The sequence below is a fragment of the Terrapene carolina genome, unplaced genomic scaffold, assembly GCF_002925995.2.
Source record: "Terrapene carolina triunguis isolate 2854851 unplaced genomic scaffold, T_m_triunguis-2.0 Scaffold211, whole genome shotgun sequence".
Taxonomy (NCBI): Eukaryota; Metazoa; Chordata; order Testudines; family Emydidae; genus Terrapene; species Terrapene triunguis.
The window spans coordinates 6,704,990-6,725,598 of NW_020664562.1; the positions used below are offsets into that span (position 1 = coordinate 6,704,990).

Sequence of the window (20,609 nt, forward strand, 5' to 3'; positions counted from 1 at the left end):
AATTTTCAGAGGTGCTGAGCAATCCATAACTGCCACTGACTTCAATGGCACCCAAGTTTGAAAAAGTTTGTTTAAATCTTAAGTCATTTTCCCATCCTCACACAGAGAGTCATATGAAAAGCTATGACTAGAATCAAGAACTCCTGACTCCCTTTCCCCTGCTCTGTATAACAGACAATATAAATAGGTATATTTGTTGTTTACTGGTGTCAGACATACCTGATATGATCATTTCCTTGCCAATTCAATGTTTTCATGTGTGACATTAAATCTTAAAGCGCCTTTTAGGCTCCACCTTTATAGTGTATGCCAAGTTTTGGCTTATTACAAATGTTTAAATCTGAGCTATGAATCCCTAAAAAGTCCGTTTGCAAATAAACCATGACGTATGAAAGTGCTGGTGGATGCAAGAAGTATTGATTATCAAAAGGTCCAGAGAGCTGAAACCCATGAGCTCCCAAAAGTTCAGATGTTCATACCAAATTATGCATACTCTCCACGATTCTGAGACTGCCAGGTTAGCCTGGAAATCTTACAAAAACGATCTTTTTCATTGTATTTCAACAGTTCTGCTTCTGGTCCCATCACAGAAACACCAGTATACCAAAATAAGGAATAAAAAATAGAGGGAAATAAACTAACCAAACTTAAAAAAAAAAGAAAAAGAAAAAAGGTTGGATTGGGTTCAATTTATGTTTTGGCCAAAAGTTTGGGTAATTGTTTATTTTACCGAATTCTAATTAGTGTTCTCTTTAACCCCACAAATGGCCCACATTTATATTTCAATGGAGCCTAAGGATATTTGTCACTATAAGGGCATGACTTTTCTAGATATGTTCTAAAATATCCAGATATTGCCATTGTGCTTAAATTTCTAATAGCAGCAAAATTACTGTTTTAGAGCTCTGAAAACAAATTGCACAATGCAATTGGTATTGAAATTTAAGGGCCAGGTTCTCGAGGTTGGTTATAACTCTTTTGTTCCACTCAGATGGCATAAAGAAGCTGTAATAGCCAACTGAAAATTCCACTGATTCGAGGGAGCTCCCTGCTGATGAATCCGTTCTTCTACCAATTCTTCCCCCTTTGCACCACCCACTACTGCATTATGCCAATCCCTTACTAAGGTAGCATTCACCAGGGACCCTAAGCCAGGGGAAAACTGCATCCCTGCATCCAACTGAAATCAGCTCCCTGACACCCTCTCTCCTGAGCTAAGATGAGATCTGCTTCTAGGTATTACTTACCAAAATATATTCCTCTTATTAAACAAGCAATGATGTAACATTTTAACAGCCTGACATAACTGTGTTTGTCCTCTTGTAGAACACAGTTCTACAAAAGGACAAACAAAGAGCATCAATGATATTTTATACACTATGTTATGAATATGGTTCGTATCTGTTCAACACAGTGGTTCTTGGACTTCAATATCTGACTAGCAAATCTGCATGGATTTGTGTGGTCCAGCCTAACATTTTTATGTTCTTCTCAGTGTGGAACTTAAGTGCAGTCCATCTGCAATACTGAGCACTGGGACATCACTGTTCTGAATTCACTCACAGCTTTGTGAGAGGTACAATTATGGCTTCTGGTGAAGTGGACGCTGAGGCTTATTTAAACAACAGCCTTTGAACTGTTTCTTGCAATCCCATTAAGCTATTAAGGTGGTAGATAAAGCCTGGATATTTTAAGCACCACTCTCCCCCACCCCCCAATGCAATTGAAAGAGTTTCCTAATTAGATACTAGGAGTATGATGTACCACCTCAGTGTAGTACATCAGGTCATGCCGCCAGCCGCCAATGATGCTGGAGGCGGGGGGAGTGATTTGTGCCCTTCTTGCCTGGGTGGGCCATCCAGCAATTAGGATGGAAAAGTAGGCTGTAAGAAAGTGAAGAATCACTATGTGGTCCAAGACCACCTTCCCCCTACAGGTCATGTCTACACTGGGGCTGGAAAATGTCTGTTTTTGGGCAGCGAGCCCCTCCCACTCATCATGCCACCATGACTACACTTCTATTTTTCGCATGCTACCTCAGTCACAGCAGGCACAGGTTTGTCTGGAAGTTACACTTCCAACTCCAGTGTAGACATAGCCACGCAGATGCTTAGATGGGGGCCTATAAAGTAAGAGGCAGAGAGGGCTCCAAAGTCAAGTGTCATAGGACTGGACTGAATACCAGACTAGGGGACTTCTCTGTTACTCTCTTTTGCTTACAGTAGCTTTCTTTGATTTCCAGTTATATGGTGAGATCTTCAGCAGGTGTCAATTAGTGTAGCTCCATTGAAGTCAATAGAAAAATATGAATTTACATTAACTGGAGGTCTGGCTTATAAAATCTATCCCTTGTGGAAAAGTATTTACGGACTATAGCTATATTTTGTTTCTGTGGAGTTCATCCCCCAGTTTCATAGTGAGAGAGCAAGACAATCCCTGTTCCACCAAGCAGTTAGGAGAGGAAAGGAGACAGCCCTGCCCTCACAGTTGCCAGAAGAGAGGGAAGAAGAGTCAACAGCCCTCCCAGCGTTCAATGAGAAGCTAACCCAGAAGCTAGTAGAACTTCCATAGCAAAAAGCTTTTAAAATGAGCATGCAAGTGCAGTAATATTGGATGTGTAATACTTCAAACATGATAGGATGTACATTTATGTAAATGTACATGCAAATTAGATACAGCTCTCAGGCTTCTGGCAAGTTGCCACTGAAGCCCTTGAGGCTGCAAACTGTTGATTTAGAACATTCATCTAATCACTTACACTAAAATGCATGCATTAAAATACTATTGAAATAATGTATGTATTGGAATATTTTAAAATAAGGTAAATATTGATACAAGCTTTGTGTAACAGCCTTAAACACTTGGTTTCCAGTTGGAAAATAGTATCAAGAATGCTATGGCTTGATATCTTTACTTGGAGAGTGTCACATTGACAATATACTGTCGAGTTTTAATAGCAAGGCCTCCCTCAGTTCTGCACATATTGTAGTCAAGATTAATTATATCACAATTAACAAACCTGATTACATTAATCAGATATACTGGCACCAGTCCCTTCCTTGCACTGTACATTTGCATTCTTGAGAAAACAATTGTTCTGCTTGAGAAAACATTATTTTACCCCAGCTGATTAAAAATAAAGATTTAAAAGATAACTTCCCCCCACCTTTGATGACATATGTTAGGTGTGGGATAGAATAGCTGATAAATTAGCAGCCTAATGCATCAGAAATTCAATCCTCCTCCTCCAGTTCCATAAATTAGACATCAGGGATGGACAGAAAATGTGATTTATCACTATAATTTTCTTGTTGGGAATGTGAAAGTTGATATACAAACTTATCAAGTGTTAATTGTTCTGAGTGCAATGGATATCACCTTCACATTGTTATCTGAAGGACAAAGCGTACTTCATTAATATTTTCTGTTTTCTGCAAATAAGCTGAAATTCTTTTCCCTTGGAAGCTTAGAGAGCAATGTCTCATCTGTGAATTGGAAGCAGCTTAGGAATTCTGCAGGAGGGACACCCGCTCTTGCACAGATTAGGAGGTAAGTAAGGATGAAATGCTCCCTATGGAACCCCTAAAGTGGATCCGAGCTAGGCTAATTCCTGCACACCTTACAAAGTCAGTAGTAGCTTTTTCTTACTTCCTAACCCCTTAAACAAGACTGAGGCAAGGATTTATAGGAGCCATTCTGTCAGCTCATTATTGTTATTGTTGTTGTTATAGTTGTCATCTAATATTCTGTAGCATTTACTAATGTGTTTAGGAGTGAACGATGCCTGGTGGTTCAAATGGTTTGTCGTGCATGATTTTTCAAAGTACAAACACTAGTTTTTGTAGGTGATTCAGCGGGAATGAGATGTGTAGAGTGATCTGAATAAGGTGAAGGTGGAGGCTTAATAAACAGATTTTGAAAAGGCATTCTTAGCATAAGGGGAATCAGTGACAGGTCAGATATGTAGACCTGGCCTTTATGATGTTGAGCCTAAATGGAAGAACAAAATATTTGATCTTGATGCATGGTGCATTAAGAAACCAGTGAAATGACTCAGTGTGGATTGTGTGGTTGAAGTGATGGCAAAAAGCTGATTTGGTGGCAGTATTGTACCTAAATGTACTTGCATTAGCTATGTGGTCTTTATTAACTTCACTTTTTGTAAGAGAATGAAGATGTATGTCAATTCTACTTTGTATGCACTGGAAATTTTCAGAGGCTTATAACTCACACACAATTTTCACCTGTGTATACAAGGATCCTTTTCTTCAGTAAGGTTTATTACTATGCTAAATTGCAGCTTTCTATCCCTGAGCCAGTTTGGTAGTAGAGCTATTCAAAACAATCTTGCCATTACAGATGGTTGGAAAGTTTTTGTCAAGGGATCACAAGGGTCATCTAGTCTAACCCCCTGCCAAGATGCAGAAGTTGTTGTGTCTAAACCAGGTGTCGGCAACCTTTCAGAAGTGGTGTGCCGAGTCTTCATTTATTCACTCTAATTTAAGGTTTCACGTGCCAGTAATACATTTTAATGTTTTTAGAAGGTCTCTTTCTTTAAGTCTATACTATATAACTAAACTATTGTTGTATGTAAAGTAAATAAGGTTTTTAAAATGTTTAAGAAGCTTCATTTAAAATTAAATTAAAATGCAGAGCCCCCCGGACCGGTGGCCAGGACCCAGGAAGTGTGAGTGCCACTGAACATCAGCTCGCGTGTGCCATAGGTTGCCTACCCCTGGTCTAAACTATCCAAGACAGATGGCTATCCAGCCTCCTTTTGAAAACCTTCAATGAAAGAGCTTCCACAACCTCTCGAGGCAGTTCCATTGTCCTACTATTGTTACAGCTAGGAAGTTTTTTCCTGAGATTTAATCTGAATCTGATATGCTGTAATTTGAACCCATTGTCTCTTGTTCTTTCTTGCCACACAGGGCAGGACATCTCAAACTGTTTTTATGGCAGGCTTTCAAGTATTTGAAGACTATCATGTCCTCCCCTTAAATTCTTCTTTTCCAAACGAAACATACCCAGTTCCTTCAGCCTTTGCTCATATGGCTTGCATTCTATCCCTTTGATCAACTGAATTTTGACTCAACTGAATTTTTGTTTTTGTTTTTTTGCAAAATTCTATCAATTTTGATAAAAATTTGTTTAGGAAAAATTGGCTAAAAGTTTCAAAAATGTCCTGGAACAAAAAGGTATATATTTTTTTTCCATTTCAAATTACTTCCTTTCAAAATTCATTTTACTTTGTATTTTTTTAAAAAGGAGAGGGGGTCAAAATCAAAACTAAACATTTCAAATTTATTGCAACAAAATGTTTTTATTGAGCCAAAATGAGTTTCACTACTGCTGAAGCTCCTGTTATAATATATATATATATATATATATATACACACACACTACAGAACATGCATTACATGGCCTGTAAAAAATAACATATGTTCCTGTGACTCCTGAAAAATTTGAAGTTTACTAAACTCCAGATGTTATCCTCTGTGGCAAGAAAAGTTCTTGTATCTGAGTCCTAATCAAAGTTAGTCTCTAATATTATAATAATATGTAATTTCTAAATTAAGTTTACATAAACTTCAGAAATTTAGATTTAAGGCTTAAAGTCACTGTGCTGCCAACTCTTTCCGTTTTATTATAAATATTTGGAGTTTTTCTTTAAGTCCGAGCACATGGAATCATTTGTTTATGTAAGAATCTGAGGGGCTGTGTCTGTAATATTATATATACACATCAGTTTCTAGCCCTGATGATTGCAGAGAAAAGCTTGAAAGCATGATCCCTAAATGCTCAAAAACCAGAAGGCAAAATCAAACATGGACAATGTATTATTATTTTTTTTTAAATCTCATGGTTTTTAAGTTAACCTTTTGATTTCTAGAACCTTGGCTCTTTTTTTTTTAATGATTGTAGCTGGAAATATTTAAGTCTTCTGCAATGCTTTAATATTGTTGAAGTTTTGGAACAGTAGATGACTTTTCTTGCCATGGACTGTAGTAAAAGTGCATGAATTACAGTGTTTAACTTGCATCCAGACTTCTGATTTTATTTTTAATATCCGCTAGTGCCTTAACATTATTTTAATGTACATTTTCCCTGAATTTATTTTTATCATTTCAATACATTGGTTTAAAGAAATGGGGAAAATATCACATATAATACTCATTTTAAAATCTGATATACATTTAACAAACAAATCATGAAGCTGAAAATTGTGAAACTATAGCTAAGATTTTCAAAGTCATCTCAGAGATTGGATGCTCAATTTCCATTAAATGTAATGTGAATTGTAACTCTCTAAGTCTCGAGTTTCCAACTTGTCAGTAATACATTTATTTATTTGTTTATTTATTGTAATTATTTGATCCATTTCCAACACATCACATAAAATAAGGATTTTAGACACTTTTTAAAAAAATATGGGGTGAATTTGTCACCCCTTCTCTGGCACCTTATCATCAAATAAATGTGCCAGAATGTCATCAAGGAGCTCGAAATGCTCTGTGTCTAGCGGGGAAGGATTTCGCTGGCACAGGCCCTGTGTAAGACAGTTATAAGGCTGCCTTCAGAGGACCCACTTACTATCACTGACCTAGGGAGTGGAGATTCTGAGCAACACTGTGGCCCATAGCACAGACCAGGGAAGATGTTGTAACTTAGAAAAGTCTAAATTATCCAGCATCTGGAGCACATCAGTATTGGGAGTGCACAAAGATGTCTTAAAGCCATCAAACCCACAGACTGTGAATTCTGTAGAATTTCACACATGCTATTTTAGGCCCTGATCCTGTATGATCTGCCACAGGTGCAGGGATCTGCCTGTGAGGTGGGTTTTGTAGGATTTGGACCCTATTCTAACTGCAACATCAATGCAATTTGTATAAATAAAATGGCTGAGAGATAAGATCACAACCTGGGTGTGACAACAGTCAACTCTATTTGATACCCCTCTACTTTAAAAGAACAAATGCAGCATTTTGAAAAGTTGTGAAAAAACAAACATATTTCCTTCCCGTCAGTGCTCTGTCATTTCAAATTTCAGATAGCATTAAGTTTTTCTAGAGAATAAAATGCTCTGAAAATGGAAATCGGTTATGCAAATACTAACAGACCCTCAATCAGAGTGATAGTATTGCATAAACAATTTCATACACTGGTATTGTCACATATGATGTGTACCATTTTCTAGAGGCCTGCTGCAGTTGATTACCTAAATGGGACATGTGTGATCTTGAATACCTTCTTTGTAATTTGCAGATGTGTTGATGGACTATAGTTTCCATTTGTATGCATCTCATGAATGGTGATGGGGTTGGGGGCGAACGAGGTGATTTTGTGCTGTTTGCTAAAAACTTTGTTATATAGTTAGCACTCATTACCCAAGTCATTATCTGCATCTGCCAATGTTTAAATTTCTGCTGATTTCTTCTGTGGGTCTTTTCAATATAAAGAAAAGGCCTCCTTTATAAAGATCAGAGAGAAGTCTATTTTTAAAATTACTTCAAATCTGCATATTACATAACACTGAAGGAGAAAAATAATAAGACACTTTGTACTACGACACTGTAAATAATCAACTAATATAGTTGAAAACCAGAAATTGTTAATTAAGGGCTAATTCAAAGCCCCCTCAAGTTAAGGGAAAAAATCCTGTTGACTTCAATAGATTCTGAAGTAAAAGCTTTATAATGAAGGCACCTCCTATTAAAAGTACAGTTCAATTTGCTTCTCTATGTCTGATATGAAATCCTGTCCTGAGAAGCTATTTCTACTAAGTCGACTCACGCTAACCATTTCCATTAAAGATGTGTATTATTTCTACACTTGTTTTAAAAGCACAGCTGGATAGCTGTACAAATGCATAATTATTGCTTCATACAATACATACACAGATACCTACACCCCTTGGGGATGCAGAATCACTGGGGAAATCCTATGGCAGTTGAGTAAGCAGGCTTGGCAGGTGCTTTGTGCTGGAATACTAGCGCAAAGCCTGTGTAATGGAGGAGAGGATGTAGCCTACAATATTTTAGACTAATTAAGCTGGGTCTAAAATTCTCTAGAATGGGAACATGAAAGGGATACATTTTTCAAAAACAGGTGTCTACGATCAAATGTATGGATGATGATGATGATGATAGATAAATAAATAAATAATCACTGGGAAATTGCAAATTGTGTGTGAGAGCATTTTTACACACAACTGCATGGTCAGCATTTGCAAGTTACTTAGGCACGTTTTTTTAAAAGTCTGAAAGGATAACAACATGCAGTAAAACTAACTATCTGTGTAACTGAAATTATATAATACTTAATTTAAAGTGCAGGACATGGAAATTAACTAAGATTTATTTCCTAACAAGTCTGTTTTATCAATGAAATCCCAGGCATGTCTGGTAAAGGGAGGATCTACTTAATCTGTGAAAATGTTTGCAGCTAGACTCCAGAATGACTTCTCATACCTTGATGGCAGTGGAGGCAATTTGAATATGGTGAAGTCTACGGAGAGTACTGTCCCTGTCAATGAAATAAGAGGCTGCCAGTTGGTGCAGAGTCTCCAGAGTCACAGAAGAACTGTTGGTGCTGGGATCACTTCCTTCTGATCGCTTACTCAGCTTCCGCTTGTCCACAAAAATTGTGAGTGACTCCTCTCCTGTATAAACAATATATTAAAACAATTAGTTACATCGTCCAGATCTCTTATTTTGCCTGAAATATGTTGCAAGGCCAATGGTGTTAAAAGTTAGTGTGTAAAGATAGGCTCCTAAGAAGGAGAGTTTTTAAAGCGTAAGTGGCAGGCACCAAACTCCCATGGAAGATAAGGGCCTAACTACTATTTGTACCTTGAAAACACTCATGGGAGGTCAGGGCCTAACTGTCGTTTGTCTTTGAAATTCTCCCTCTTAAGTCCATATTTAGGCATATAAGAAAGAAGCCTAATTTCCAAAAATGCTGAGCACCAAGCATTTTCAAATGAAGTCAACAGGACTCGTTGGGTGTCCAGTGCTTTTGAGAATCAGGCCACTTGTCTAGTTGCATCAGTTAAGCAGGTTTGAAAATTTAGGCCTAAAAATGTAATGCCATTCTTCTGGCACTTATTAGAAATCAGTTAGAAATCAGAAGAAAATGACAATTTTCATATTTCTGGTTCCTTAATTGACTGTATAATAAAATGATAAAAACACAATAGGCCAAATTCAATCCTTGTGTACCTCCAGTGTTTCCAGTGGAGTTACACCAGGAATGAGTTTCCTTCAAGGGATCCAACCTTACTTGCTTATCCTCAATATATATTTTTCTGCAGATTTAGTTTGCATGAGAGCTAGATTTAGAGGCTGTCTCCAAACCTTTATATTTATTGTATTAATTGCTTATACAACAGAAAAATACCAGTATTATACTTTAGACCTGACTTTATTATGATATTTTGGTTTTTTTTTTACTATGTCTTTTCATACATTTCTGGTCTGGACTCAAAGCTAGGTACCCTATTATACACATGGACTGAAGTGTTTGCTAGTAAACATTGTTGTATTGGAACCATCTGTAATATCAGGTTATTACATTTTTCAAGGGTCGGGGATGGCTAGTTCTCTCTTGATGCCTTTGCACCACTGCAGCAACACAAAGCTGAGCTAAACCAAATTTAGTCAACAAGTTAAGGTAAGTTTACAACGGCTTTGCATCATCACCACTGAATAGTGCAAAGCTAGTGGAAGAGGTATCTTGCCTCAGGCCTCTTTTACATAACATTTTGTAACTGGAAAAAAGACTTCCAAAGTGGAGCTATGTTTACAAATGCAAAGAGAAGATCGACGAGGACTGCTACATAAGAGGTTTACCTGTTCGCCTATTTCTTTCAGTTCCTTTTCTTATAGAAAAAATCCTACAGGGTTTAGAAAATTATGTCCCTGCTGTAGATTTCTGTAAGATTGTTAAAAACAAAACAGCTTCCCCCGAATATCATTCTCTACTAAACTCTTAAAATAATTTCTATACAGCCTTTTTGATAAGATTACTGTTAAATTTTATAGGAAATTTCCATAAGATTTATGTTTGCTTCTCATGGAAGAGTTTTTTTTTTAATTTGATACTTTACGATGAAAATCTGTGTTCCGCTGACTTCTAAGGGATGAAGATTTCACGCTTAATTTTGTGATGGGTTTAAATGAAATCATAAAATGCCACTGCAGAAAATAAGACTTAAAAGTAAGAATCTGGTGATGTGTAGTAACATTTCCTCCTGTTCTACACAAGTCCAAGTTAATCAAAAACTCACCTTTTAAGTCTCTAGTTGCTAATTTTGGATTTTCAGAGTTTAATCTGCCCATGAATTGAATGAGCAATACCAGTTCACCTTAACTTTAGATGCCAAGTATCTACACAGACTACTGTTTCCTCATTCCCAGAAGGGAATCTCTCCCATTATAGTCAGAGTTGATGCTTGTACTAGTTTCGTTGCATACCCATCTGTTGTGGTGGCATTATGCCCATTCACAAGATGGTATGCCAATTTCAAGTGGGCATATGTGCCAACAAATATAGCTGTAGAACGATAATGTGTGGGATGCAAAAATTGACATAAACTCTAAAAGAATATACTGTTGGTGGCAACAATTCCAAATTAAGAACACAAGTTTCAGTGCATGAGATCACATCTGTTGACACTTGTAAGGATTATACAGTCAGCAAATACCTTTTGACTGGAATTTTCATTTCTAATTCTTCATTTGGAGAAGGAAAAGTATTTTCATGTTATTCTAAGACAATAATATTTTTTCCTGAAGGCCACTATCCTGGAAATTCACATGCAATGCTAAATCCTATAGTCCCTACTCTGCCAAAACTACCACACATTGAAGGGGAGTTTTGTCTGAGTTAAGACCAGCAATGTTTGACCCAAAATACTGGTTTTACCCTGGAGCAGACAACTGTCACCTCAGAGTCTTACCGATGGATTTTCTGAAGTGGATCGAATGGGCAGAACCTGCCAGAATTCAGCCCATTGTATTTATGCTCTTCCTCCTGCCATTACCTGTAAGATGGATGTTTGTACATAGCTTGAGCTGCAAGGAAATGTGAATTCTCTTAGCCTCCATAGATACTAGGATTGTTCCCCTCTAGTTCCCCAGTCTCTCTGTTATCATAAGTGGACACAGAATTACTTTTTACTTAACTGCTGTTACAAACTGCTGTACATCAGTAGCAAATGCTTGTGGGGAGGATCAACAAAGCCTATTGGATCTTCCTGGGATATAAAAGAGACGAGAATTTGGCCCCAAATTATTTTTAACAGATTCTGGCTCCAGGATACCTATTGTCATGGTTCAAATATAGCTGTAAAATAGTTGTACAAACCATGCCACAAAATTATAACTATGTTAAATCACTTTACAAGATATGGAGTGACAGACTGAGTTGAGGGCTAAGCCTCAACCTTTTACTTTGTGTAATTACTCAAGCGATTTGCTGAGCCTTTTGTCTTCCATGTGACAACCTCTTTATGATATTTGGAAGGGACAGGAAGGATACACAGCAACTTGTTTGAGATAAGTAACTGTCAATGAGTAAGGGAGTGTCCAGCATAATGCATTGGGGAAAAAAAAGTACAAAAAATCCCTGCAGAAATCAGGGAAATTCCCCACAGATGTTTCACTTTTCCTGCAGTTCTCTCTTAGCCCTACTGAGGTGTTTTTCCTTTAAAGTGACTATCACAATGAGCTTGATCATCCTTCCATTTGAAATCAACAGCAAAACTACCAATCCATTGCAAGATAAATGACAACATCCCCTCAAACTTGAAGAAAATCTTTGCAAAATCCCTTGATTTTCTGCATATTTTGCTATTATTTCTCTTTTCAGTAGCCATTTTTAAAGCCTCCTAACTATTCTACAATAGTAATAACTAGAGCTGATTGAAAACTTTTTCAGTGGAAAATTGGATTTATGACCAAATGGAATTTTTCACAGTCTGCTTTTGATAGAAAATTTAGGATTTTTTTAATGTAATATTTCAGCAAAAAACATATGCAAATTTCTATGGCTAATAATGACCAAAATGAAAGTGTTATTTTCAAAAAAAATTTGTAGGAAAAAATATACTTGGGACTTGGCTCTAGTTAGCACATCATCCTATTATCACAGTCTGGTTCAAGTCCATTCTTGCCTTGTGTGAGGGATGAGGTGAGGGTTATCATGGCAAGCAAAACGTGCTCATTCCTACCTCTCTACTCTGTGTTCTGCTTCCTGAGAAGTACACTTTGTTTCAGATCCACTGCAAAGAGCTGAATATTTTCACTGAATCAACTCAAACAAAACTATGTTTTGTCCAATGTTAAGCTCAGGCATGCAAGATTCTAGAATAATATTGATTCAGGGACATGCTGCAACTGTTTAGACAAGAGGATCTAACAACATTTTTCTCCCTTAGCTCATGATAAAACAGATATAACTGTACATATTAAAATGTATTTATTAATACTGGCTGGGACTTTCAAAGAAAACTTAAGGAATTAGACATCCAGCTCCCATTGAATTTTAGTGGGATTTGCACATGTTACTCCCTCAGACTCCTTTGAAAAGCTCAGTCATTATTATAATTATGTACATTTATATCCCAGTAGCACCTAGAGGCTTCAACCAGTTTGGGGCTCCATTCTCATAAGCACTGTATAGGCAGATAGTAAAGGACAGGCTCTGTCTGAAAGAACGACTCACAGAGAGAAGTGAGGGACTGGAAGAGCTTTACATTAGATAAATAAAAATGGTTTCTTATAATTTAGTGCTCGATTCTGCCCCCCTTTCTCACTGTGAGTAGTACCTTGTTCATTGGGCAGTCCTATTTGAAATCTATGGTGACTACATGAGGAATTAGGTGCTACTCAGCCTGAGAAAGAGGGGGTGGGGTAGAAATTTGTCCTAAGAAAGGAGGAAACACTGCATGGCAAACGAGTACTTTTCTGGAAATGTTTGTAATTGGTCCTGAAATCTATACTGTGTATAATGATAGGATAGCACAAAGTATCATATATGTATATCTCTAGGATGTGTTGAAGAGTTTTTAAGAGAATCCAGGACTATCTTCTCTCAAGAAATTTGGAATTGATTCTCCTTTACCTTTACACTAAGGTCCCCATATACTTGGGGCCTTAGAGTGTGTGTAAATGTCCATTTTAGGCCCCTTTACTGGTTAAAGTGATGTAAAGGGCCATTGGTGTAAATGAGTGTCAGGACATTTGTTTTGGAAAATACCTGCCACAAGGTGCAATATGGGACATTTCAAAGGTAAAATAACTCCTCGTCAGAAGTATTCTTATGAATGCAACTCTGGCAATGCTGATTTGGCATTAGCCAGATGGGGTGATCTACATTAAAAAAAAAACACAAAAAACAACAACAACAAAAAACAGAAATCCCCAAATCTTTCTTCTGTTTAGTTTCAGAATTGGAAGAAGGGGGCTCCCATCTACAGCACATGTCTGCAGACTTTGTAAATTAGTTTCCGTGAATCGTATCTAATTTATGAGTTTAAATTAACAGACACACACACACACAACCAAGTCTGAATAGACTTCTCTGTCATATCTGAAACATGGATGAATCTTTCTTACCAGCTGTAGTCTGCAACCATGAAATAGGCTAAGAAGACATCTAAGCATTAGCTAAAAAATAGATGTGATTTAGAAAACTATTCAAGGTTATGAGTCTTAAGAACAGAAAAGGATTAATGACAGTGAATAATCCTTTTTTTTCTTTTTCTTTTTTCTTTTTTTTTTTTTTGTATTCAGCATCAAATCCACACAGCCGTGCTTCCTGCAATCTCTAAAAGCAGTATTTTCTCTCTGGTTTACAAAATTCGGGAGGCAGATTGCTTCAGTTTCCCAGGGTAAAAAAGAAGTAGCATAAAAATACATTTTGTTCCTGCTCACAAAATAACTCCATATAATCCAATAATTGGTTCAAAAGATTAGCAAACCCTCTATGCTGATGTTTTATTACCGTGTAGCTGCTGTCATTAACAGATATTCGTCAATGGGTAGTGACTGACATTCACACTATAGATTGACCTTCGCCCAATATATTCTGATGTCTCCTCAAGCCCTGGCATTTACAAGACTCTTATTTATTCTATATATTTAATTATTTCTAGATTTATAAAACATATTTTCCAGGATTTATAATTTGAAATTTAAACTCTTCAACTGAAACAAATTTTCTGCATGCTGTCTCTCAAAAAATGCCTGCAAAACAAGAGTGGGTGTTTGAAAATTAACATTCAGATATAACCAATTTGTGGCCATTTAACTGGGAAAAAGCTGTACAATAGCTTATAAATGGCATTCAAAAGTAAAGAATTAAAGCTGTGTGGGTCTTAAGAACGTCTTCAGGAATTATTTAAATAAGAAATGCAAATAGCCAGCATTGATACAAGTAGTCTTATAATAATACTGTAACTGCTATAACTACATATAAATGTCTTTGGCTGGGGAAAATGCATTTTTATAATGTGCAACAACAAATATTCATATGATTTAAGTACTTAGAACTATTATCTGCCTCAAGTAACTTAGATGTATTTTTGAGCTGAAAGACTATCTTCTTATACCCTCTTCCTGCTGGTAATAAAAGGATCATAAAGCTGTGTTTCAAATTATAGTTAAAGACTGAAATGTTATAGGTATGAATTAAGTGATACTGTCAATAAGCAGGAAGTTCAGCGATTACATTTGCAAGACAAAATTAATTTTTTATTTATACCCATATGTCCTCAATAATTATCAGTGTAGAGCTCTGTACGCGTGTGCCTCTCGTATTTGGTGCAAAGGTTGTTCGCCTGTGACATTGTTAAAAGGTTCTCATTAAAGAGAAATCACAGGATAACTGTAACTTTATATTGTATGAGGCATGGAAATTAACAAGTAGGGACCATCTTTTCCTGCCGACTTACGTTCAGTTGTTTCAAAAAGTAGGTAAACTAAGCCTAGACCAGATGTGCCAACATTTCTATGGTAATGCTGATTAACAGTATTTTATTCCAAACATTTAAGCTTTAAGTGTGTAACATAATTTTACAGTAGGACTGGAGTAAGACTGACAGTACATTTTTAGCAGGAATTGAAACTTTCTATTGTTGAATTGTACAGCCACAGAGTTAAATACTGCAAAGTGAAAAGTTTCTGCAGAACAAATGAGTCTAATGAGAAACTCATAAGTTCCTGTCCCATATCATATGTACCACATGGATAATTTAGGACCAGATTCTGCCTCCCTTCTTTATAAATGAGTATTCATGTTTAATTGAAATCAGAGCCAGATCATCACTATAGATTGTCATAGCTCCATTGAAGTCAATGGACACCAGCTAAGGAATTTTCCTGTTGTCTGTATGCAAAGTAACATACTGCTCACCATGAACATGAGGTAAACTCTGTCCTTATTATTCAGTTTGTAGCATAGTAAGAGTGTCAATGGAGCTATACATATGTACATATGGAGCTAAACTCAATGGAGAGAAAAATGGCAGGACATTTATTAAACTGATCTGTTATGGTCCATCAAGATTGTGTGCTATAAAGATGAAATTTCTCTTTCTCATTTGGTTCTTGAGGCCTGCAACATCAGAGAGATGATTTCTGCCAGAGGGATATGAACATCGTGCTTCTCAGTTACAGAATTCTACTCTCTGACTAGGAGCAACACTGACAAGTTCTTCTCTACAGCAAATAAACAAATGTCAATCCCCTTTACTCATTTGGCCTATTACACACTTCTGGCTGGCCCCAATTTCATAACAAGCCCCTGGCTCCACCAAACATCCTGCAAGTTAACTTATCTAAAACTGCTATCAAACTAGTTGAAGAAAAAAGGATCCTCTATGTATCTACTGTCCTCATCTCCCATAGCACTAGAATAAGATCTTCATCTCCCCAGGAACAGAAATAGATGCCTTTCACGTGTAAATTAACATTTATTTTTACACTCCTGCATCTCCAGGCCTATACATTTGCTGAGTCACCAATGTCACACATTTCCAAGAATCCTGTGCTAAATCTTACACTTCTATAGTGGGCACCATTAAAAAGCTCAACATCCATCTACACCTACTGCATTGTGGCACCTGAGATATCACAGTCATTCCCAATTCCACAATGAAGGAAACAGGACCATACTGATATATAAGATCTCAGATATACCTGTGTGATAATTGAGTTGGGGGTAGACTGACTGTGCACTTATATAAAGTAATATGGAAATCTGAATTTGTATTTCATTGTATTTTGCACCCAAAAAAAATTACAATATTCAGAGGAAAAAAGTGGTGACCTTTTGCGTTGTGTGCTGCTCAAAGGAGAATCTTTGCACGTCCTGGGCCTTTCAGAGCTTCTAGGCCAAAGCCTACATTAAATTTAAAAATAAAAATCCTTTTAGACTCCTCTTGCAGACTGTCATGCTGAAGGGACTGAGGGGGCAATTCACTCATTGCCACTTTTCTAATTTGGGGCTGGACTGTAAATGTACACTCCAGCCTGAATAAGGAGGCACTGTGTTGCCCCAGGAGTTGGGGAGCAACTAGATTCCACTGCACAGACTGGCACAGTGGGGAGGGGGACACTTGGCTCCACTCACACACCTGTGCGAGGTTACCTCACAAGTTCCGGACATTCAGATGGTCCATGCAGAGACAGGCGGGGAAACTCATGATTGACCCTTTGTATGTCTCTGATGCCTGGTGGGTTAGTGTAATATATCACAACGTCCTTCTAGCCATTACAGTGTTGCCCGTGTTGCTTTCCATTATGAGATATTTGACTTTCCTTAACCACTTAGCCACAATTTCTAAAAGAAATAAGAGCAATTAGAAATGCTGTCTTCCATGTTATAACAACATGAAATATTGTATAACTTCACAGAGGTCTCATTTTAGAATGCCCTAGAGGAGTATATTTCTATGTTTGTGAATAAAGAGTTGGGAACATTTCACAGACAACCATGTGCAAGTGTTCCCTTTATGGTCAAAAAGGGATATGCATGCAAGCCAAGTGGTCGCAGAGGCACACAAATCTTACTGCAAGGTCAGTCATTTGCCAAGTTTTCGTTTATGCCCATGAATACAAATGTTCAGGAGCACTATTAAAAAAAGAAATGTGCATATTTGGCTTTGGCTTTTCTTATCAGAGAGTATAAAAGCAATAGCCCTTTCAGAGGCATACTTAAAGGAAAGGTAAGAGTGGTATTATGTGGGTGGGGACTACTACAGCTATATGTTAATGAAGCAGGGAAGTGCATGTTTTAGGATTCCCCATATACTCTAACCCCAAAAGGAATTCTAACAACAGAAAAGGGGACTGTGTGTATGATATTAGGTGTCACTTGACAACAATCTTATAAAATACTATTTTCCTGAATTTCGTTTAGATGGTTTGATTTTTCAAATGTACTCAGTGCCCGCTGCGCCAAAGCCAATGGGAAATGTAGGTGTACTCATCAACTCTGAAAAATGAGGCTGTCTCTCTAAGCCCAAGTCCCCTAAAGTCAATGGAAAGGTTCCCACAGTCTTCATTTGCCTTTGGGTAGTGTTTTGTATATTACGCTGGGATTTTCAAGTGCCTTTGAAACTCACAGCTTCAAGGTTTAAGATGAAGATGAAGCTGCCCACCAGCACGGCAGGGGTTAAAAAGAGTCTTTGGGCCCAGTGAGCCTTTCCCCATTAAACTTGCAATCAATGTCAGGCATAGAGTGGGGAGAAAAGGAGAGAGCCTGACTCAGTTCAGGGCTGGCTGGCAAAGAGGCAGGTGCTAGCTGTTGCTCTCCCTGAGAGTAAGGGTCACTAGCATAACAGCCAAGGCAGTCACCAGGGAGTATGTACTGTTTCCCCAGCCAAAGGAGACTGCGGAGGAGACCTAGGAGCCTAAGGGAAATGAGGTAACTGAGTGACTGAAGCCCAGAGCCAATGTGAGGTTCAGCCTCACCAAATGTATGGCTGCCCTGCCCGAAGGAGCTTGGGACCATGGCAGAATGCTGTCCAAGACACATGTGAGGGCACTATGGGAGGCCCAACTACCCCAGCAAATGGGACTATAGGGAACATGCCCCCAACTGAAGCGACAGTGATAGGAAGTAGCCCAGAGTGGTAGATTTGAGACTGGGAGGGCCCCTTGTTTAGGTTTCAACTCATGCAGGACACTGAGCTGGGACTCAGTGGAGTGGGAGGGCCCGAATCCCCTGACCCCACTGCCTAGATGACTGAGGCACCTTGACCAGGGAAATATGGGGGTGGTGGTCAAGGGGTGCCCAGCCCTCCAAGCACCCGGTTACAGGTCTCCTCCTCAAAAGGCATTGAACAACAGCAAATTATTTGTGGTCCATGAGGGATACAGATGCTCAGTACTTCTGATGGATCAAGCCCTATCATTTTTACTCTGTATTAGCAGAATTCTAGTACATGACCCAATGTTGAACAATCATTTTCAAAAAATTATCTTTTTCCCCAATCTGAAAAGCTTCCAGATATAGAACTCCAATAGAGGGAAACAAAGGTCCCCCACAAAGAGGATTTACAGGATATGGACTTTAGTGTTGTATAATATTTTCTGAATAATTATCAAATATGTAGGGTCCTCCTAACCTCATTTCCATCAATGGACATTTTACCACTGCATTCAATGGAGTCAGGATGTCACCTCTAGGGTCTAAGTACTGTCCCTGTCCTGGAGAGCTCACACTTTGCTATGGGAAATTACCAGCAATCCTGGAAGTCTTGTATCAAATGAAGTGTCAGTAACCGATAGCTGATCAACACGTGTACAAGTTGTGCTTAGATGTCAATTAAATTATGATGTATTTGCCACAGAAGTGCTATTTCTTAAAATGATGATATAATTTAATGTTTTGTTTTAAATTATTAAGGTGGCACAGAAATTCAACATACTTCTGGAATGCTCTTTTCCAAGATCACATTTCAGTTGTTATGGAGCTCAGATATCAGCCAAAGGAGAATAGGGTTACTGTCATTTTATTAATATATAGTTGGAATTCAGTTATGAAATGTATTAAAGAAAACCACTCCTCAGGTGAATAAGGGCTTTTGACAAGATTGCCCTGTAAGAAGAATACTCAATCACTGGAATTATCTTTAATATAATCACCCACCAAGGAATAAAACTGCATCTCTAAAATGTTATTTCACTTTGTAATGTCTGGTTGGGTAATCCTGTGTGCTAATTCTCTTTTATGCAGAACAATTTATACTCTGTATTTAACACTAAGCCTCTATGATGGAGTGTATAAGCTCCACATGGGGGAACCAAGGGTTAACAAGCCGCTTTGGGCCCAGAAGGCCCTACCCAGCTGTACCTGCTGGGCATCCTCACAGTGGAGGCAGAACTTAAAAGGGAGCCACCCTGCTCAGTCATGGTGAACAGAGCAAGGGCGTAGTCCTATGCTGTTAGCACCTGCAGAGAGGCCAAAGGAACTCCTCACTGCCTGGACCAGACCCTGCTGCTGAGCTTCCAAAGCTCATGGAGACCGGGAATGGTGGGCCACGACTGAAGGAGAAGAGCCTCCAGCCCACATTCAGTGAGAACCTAAGAGTCTGCAAGCCAACCTCTATTGTGACTTTGGAGGGATAGAGGCCATGGTACGAGGTGACCCAGGGAGCAGGCTTAGTGGCATCCACCCTGCAGGCCATATATCCAACCTGCTAGTCACACGGCCCTGGGTTGGAACCTGGTGGAGCAGGGAGGTCCTGGGTTCCCCTACTGCTAGCCACACAGACTCTAACCACTGAGCAATGCAGCTGGACTTGGACCCAACCAACCCCCACCCCCACCCAACAGCCCCTATCCTAAAGTTCTTCAATCTATTGTGAAACTGGATCCTAGTTAGACACTGAACCATCAGTTTCCAAAACATGACATAGGGATGTAGGTACACCGCTTCCATTATTGTTACATATTTGGCCCATTTTGAAAATTGTAGTTTAACAGACTAACTGTAGCCTGATTCTCAGGAAGATGGAGCAATGATACGTGGAATATACAGCAGACAAAGTAGCTTAAAAATGTTTTCTAGCTGGAAATCCATTTGTTGATGGACTGCCTTCTGTTGATGCTGCATCTTTCAGCTACTATAATTGGGCCCAATATTTGAATGAGTTGTAGTAGGGAGTCTAATAGTCACAACAAAATGTCATTCTGCTTAATGACTAAATATTGTGGAGCAGCCTTCCTGAGATAAAAGGATGGCAAAGAGCAGAGAACTTAGGCAGAACTAGGGTGACCAGACATCCCAATAATATCGGGACAGTCCCGATTTTAAGTTATTTGTCCCGCGTCCCGACCGTACATCAGTCAGGATGCCCTTTGTCCCGATATTTTGGTTTGCAGTCCGGGACCACACATACCTGGGGTCCCGGGCTGGCTGCGCTTACGTGGGGCAGCTCCTGCCTCCAACTAGGGAAGTGGCCACTGGCAGGAGCCTGCGGTGTGAATTCCTGAACATGACAAAGCTGGTGTCATACGTGCTCAGTATACCAGTAAGCAATGCGTACACAGAGTGTGTATTTTCAATCATGAAAGATGCATGGACTGATGTCTGGT

The 20,609-nt window shown here is 38.5% G+C and overlaps 1 protein-coding gene across 2 annotated transcripts in view; it reads right to left on the reverse strand.

The window, feature by feature from the left end:
- LOC113407462 (BMP/retinoic acid-inducible neural-specific protein 3) overlaps positions 1–20,609 on the reverse strand; it is a 290,599-nt gene that overhangs the window by 118,811 nt on the left and 151,179 nt on the right. For both annotated transcript variants that reach the window (XM_026656015.1, XM_026656016.1), the window contains one exon: positions 8,475–8,665. In XM_026656015.1, the coding sequence (XP_026511800.1) occupies positions 8,475–8,665 (191 nt within the window). The remainder of the gene's footprint in view (positions 1–8,474; positions 8,666–20,609) is intronic.